At 37.1% G+C, this 4,034-nt stretch overlaps 1 protein-coding gene across 1 annotated transcript in view; it reads left to right on the top strand.

Annotated features, from left to right (window-relative positions):
• The first annotated feature begins 963 nt into the window (after positions 1–963).
• CCDC18 (coiled-coil domain containing 18) overlaps positions 964–4,034 on the top strand; it is a 113,166-nt gene continuing 110,095 nt past the window's right edge. The window contains exons 1-2 of the mRNA XM_015560324.1: positions 964–1,155; positions 1,639–1,813. Coding sequence (XP_015415810.1) covers positions 1,022–1,155; positions 1,639–1,813 — 309 coding nt within the window. The 5' untranslated portion in view covers positions 964–1,021. The remainder of the gene's footprint in view (positions 1,156–1,638; positions 1,814–4,034) is intronic.

A 4,034-nucleotide genomic window follows, 5' to 3' on the forward strand; every position in this document is an offset into this window, starting at 1 on the left:
TGGGGGGATATGATGGTCCCCTTGCCCAGGCCTGAAGCCTGGGTCAGAGGTGTCAGGCTTGGGCGGGGGGGTGGAGCAAGCGATCAGAGGGAGATGGGGGTCCCCTGCGCAGGCATGATTCCTGGGCCAGAGGCATCAGGCCTGGGCTGGGGGCAGAACCAGTGATGGGGGTAAATGAGGGTCCCCTGCCCAGGCCGATCCTGCGATTGGAGGGTGATGGGGGTCAACGCCTGAGGGCTCCCAGTATGTGAGAGGGGGCAGGCTGGGCTGAGGGACACTCCCCCACCCCCCACAGCCAGTGCACGAATTTCATGCACCGGGCCCCTAGTTGATATATAATAAAAAAATTGCAGGGTGACAATTAAAAGGTCTTTGGATCCTGAGGACTTAGGTTCAAATCCTGGTTCCATTATTTACTGTTTGTGTGACCTTGAGTATATTATTTAATCTGTCTCATTCTTTTTTTAAAAAAAATTTATTTTATTGAATTTTTACAGAGAGGAAGGGAGAGCGATAGAGAGTTAGAAACATTGATGAGAAACATCGATCAGCTGCCTCCTGCACGCCCCCTACTGGGGATGTGCCCGCAACTAAGGTACATGCCCTTGACCAGAATTGAACCCGGGACCCTTCAGTCTGCAGGCCGACGCTCTATCCACTGAGCCAAACCGGTTAGGGCTAATCTGTCTTATTCTTATTTTCTTCATCTTTAACATGGAATAAAAATACTGAGTTCACACAATTGTTTAGAAAAGGGGATCAATAATAATAATAACTAAACCCTGGCTATAATGAAAATTGATTCATTTAAATTCTATAGAACTTTCCATTACAGCTTTACACTTCAGAGAAGTTAAATGTGTTTTTTTTGTTTTAATTTGTTTTAAATTACCATGAAAGCTTTCACAACTTTAGAAATAGAAAAATAATTAAACTCCATTAATATGAGAGTATTTTGATTGACACCACAGGTTCTTTTTAGCAAGGTACGAGAAATTCATTTCTTTTTTTTAAGAAATAAATGGAATCTAATACATCAAACTACTATAAGAAAGACAATGAAGAAGAAAGTTTGCTTGCAAATGTTGCTTCCTTAAGACATGAACTAAAAATAACAGAATGGAGTTTGCATAGTTTAGGGGAAGAGTTATCCAGGTAAGTAAATAAAATCACATATAGAATTCAGAGTATGACTTAATTTACAAATGTAAAATGTCTGAATTTCATTATTATTGTGTTTCTAATGTCTGTAGAATAGGAAATAATATTCTATAACTTTAAATATAACTCAGTTTAGGAGAAAATAGAAATATTGGAGAATCATGTACATATTAAGAAAGCACATATTAAGGGACACAGTATGAAATACATATTTGGGGCCTTATTCATCTATTATTATGATTGCTTTTTGAAATAAGTATTTCTAGCATAGAAGCTCTAGAAATACACAGATTGCTAGTTTAAAATTAATTATGTTTTATTTAAAATTTCAGTTGAAGCCTTAAGTTCTTAAGTGTGAATCCAATTTCTAGCAGCATTTCAAATGCTTTTCTTTATTCCTTATTTAATGTATAGAAATTTGGAGTGAATACTTAAACTATCAAAGAACTAAAATGCATCTTTTCTTTTTTTCTCTAGTGTTAGTCCAAGTGAAAATTCCGATTATGCCTGTAATCCCTCAAGGTCTGAAAGGCTGATTCTGGAAGAACTTTCTCAGCCTAGCCAGCTTGGACTTTTGAATTACTCACCTTATAAAAAAATTTGTAAAATGCCCAGTAGCAGTACTGATTTTCAAAAACAGCCAAGAGATAAGGTTATAGTTTTTAGACCTCTCTACTTAAAAGTGGTTTTGTTTTTTACCTACTTAAAATACTTTGTTCTTTGAGTTTTTTCTTTAAATGCTTTTTTTCCAAAGTCTTATTACCGTGCTCAAGACATGCTGAATTTAAATATAATGGTTCTTGTTTTGTCTTAAGAGGAAAGTAGTTGATTTGGTATATCATTCTATTTTTAAACTTATGTAATTATTTATTAAGTGGTTAAAGTATACTTACTGTTAACCTGGGATTTTGATGGGGATTGCATTAAATCTGTGTATTGATTTGGGTAATATGGCTATTTTAACTATGTTGGTTCTTCCAGTCCATGAACACAGGATATTTTTCCAATTGATTTTGTATCCTGCAATTTGACTATATTTATTTATTGTTTCTAATAGTTTTTTGGTGGAATCTTTAAGGTTTTCTGTATATAGAATCATGTCGTCTGCAAAAAGTGACAGTTTGACTTCTTCCTTCCCTATTTGGATGCCTTTTATTTCTTTCTCTTTCCTTATTGCTCTGGCTAGGACTTCTAGCACTATCTATATACATAAAAGCCCAAGTGACCGAATGACTGGTTGACCAGTCGCTATGATGTGCACTGACCACCAAGGGGCAGATGCTCAATGCAGGAGCTGCCCCCTGGTGGTCAGTGCGCTCCCACAGCCAACCTCCCATGGTTCCTTCCCCTCTAGCCGGCTAATCTCCCATGGTCCTTTCCCCCGCTGGCCAACCTCCTGTGGTCCCTTCCCCTGGCTGGCTTCCCCCTCCCCAACATTGGCCCCGAGTGCCGGCCAGGCCAAGGGACCCCACCCGTGCACAAATTCATGCACTGGGCCTCTAGTGTTGAATAAGAGTGGTGAGGGTGGATATCTTTGCCTTGTTCCTGATCTTAGGAAAAGCTTTCAGTTTTACAACGAGTATGATATTACCTCAGGGTTTATCATATATAGCCTTCATTATGTTGAGGTACTTTCTTTCTGTTCTTATTTTATTGAGTGTTTTAATCATAAATGGATGTTATATCTTATCAAATGCTTTTTCTGCATCTGTTGATAAGATCTTATGATTTTTATCCTTTCTTTTGTTAATGTGGTGTATTATGTTTTTTAAAAAGATATATTTTTATTGATTTCAGAGAGGAAAGGAGAAGAAGAGATAGATTGGCTGCCTCCTGCACACCCGCCACTGGGGATCGAGCCCACAACCCAACCATGTGCCCCTTGACTGGAATCGAACCTGGGACCCTGCAATCTGCAGGCTGATGCTCTATCCACTGAGCCAAACAGGCTATGGCATGGTGTATTATGTTGATTGATTTGTGTATGTTGGACCATCCTTGTTTGTGCCCTGGCAATGAACCCCTCTTGATCATGATGTATTATTTTTTGGATATACTGTTGTATTCAATTTGATAGTATTTTGGTTAGGATTTTTGCATCTATTCATCAGAGATATTGGTCTGTAGTTTTCTTTTTTTGTGTTATCTTTGACAGGTTTTGGTATCAGGGTTATATTGGCCTCATAGAATGTGTTAAGAAACCTTGCCTCTTCTTCAATTTTCTGGAAGAGTTTGATAGGATAGGTTTTAAATCTTCTTTGAACGTTTGGTAGAATTCACTGGTGAAGCCTGGACTTTTGTTTTTGGGAGGTTTTTGATGGTTTCTTCAATCTCCTCACTGCTGAACAGTCTATTTAGATTTTCCAATTCTTCATGATTTAGTCTAGGAAGGTTATATATTTCTAGGAACTTACCCATTTCTTCTAGATTATTGAATTTGGTAGTATATAATCTTTCATAATATTTTAGTATGATCCTTTGTGTATCTGTGGTAATTTTTCTCTCATTTCTGATTTTGTTTATATGGCTCTTTTCCCTTTTTTCCTTAGTGAATCTAGCCAAGGATTTGTCAATTTTATTAATCTTTTCAAAGAACCAGCTCTTTGCTTTATTGATTTTTTTTGTATAGTCTTTCACTATTTTATTTAATTCTGCTCTAAGTTTTCTATTTCCTTTCTTCTGCTGACTTTGGGTTGCTTTAGTTCTTTTTCTAGTATTTTAAGATGTGATGTTAGGTTGTTTATCGGAATTTCTCATTTCCTGAGATAGGTCTGTAATGATATAAACTTCCCTCTTTTTTTAAAAAAAAGATTTAATTGTGTTTTTTTTTTTACCGAGAGGAAGGGAGAGGGATAGAGAGTTAGAAACATCGA

This window comes from Myotis davidii, unplaced genomic scaffold (genome assembly GCF_000327345.1).
Source record: "Myotis davidii unplaced genomic scaffold, ASM32734v1 scaffold674, whole genome shotgun sequence".
In the NCBI taxonomy this organism is placed as follows: Eukaryota; Metazoa; Chordata; class Mammalia; order Chiroptera; family Vespertilionidae; genus Myotis; species Myotis davidii.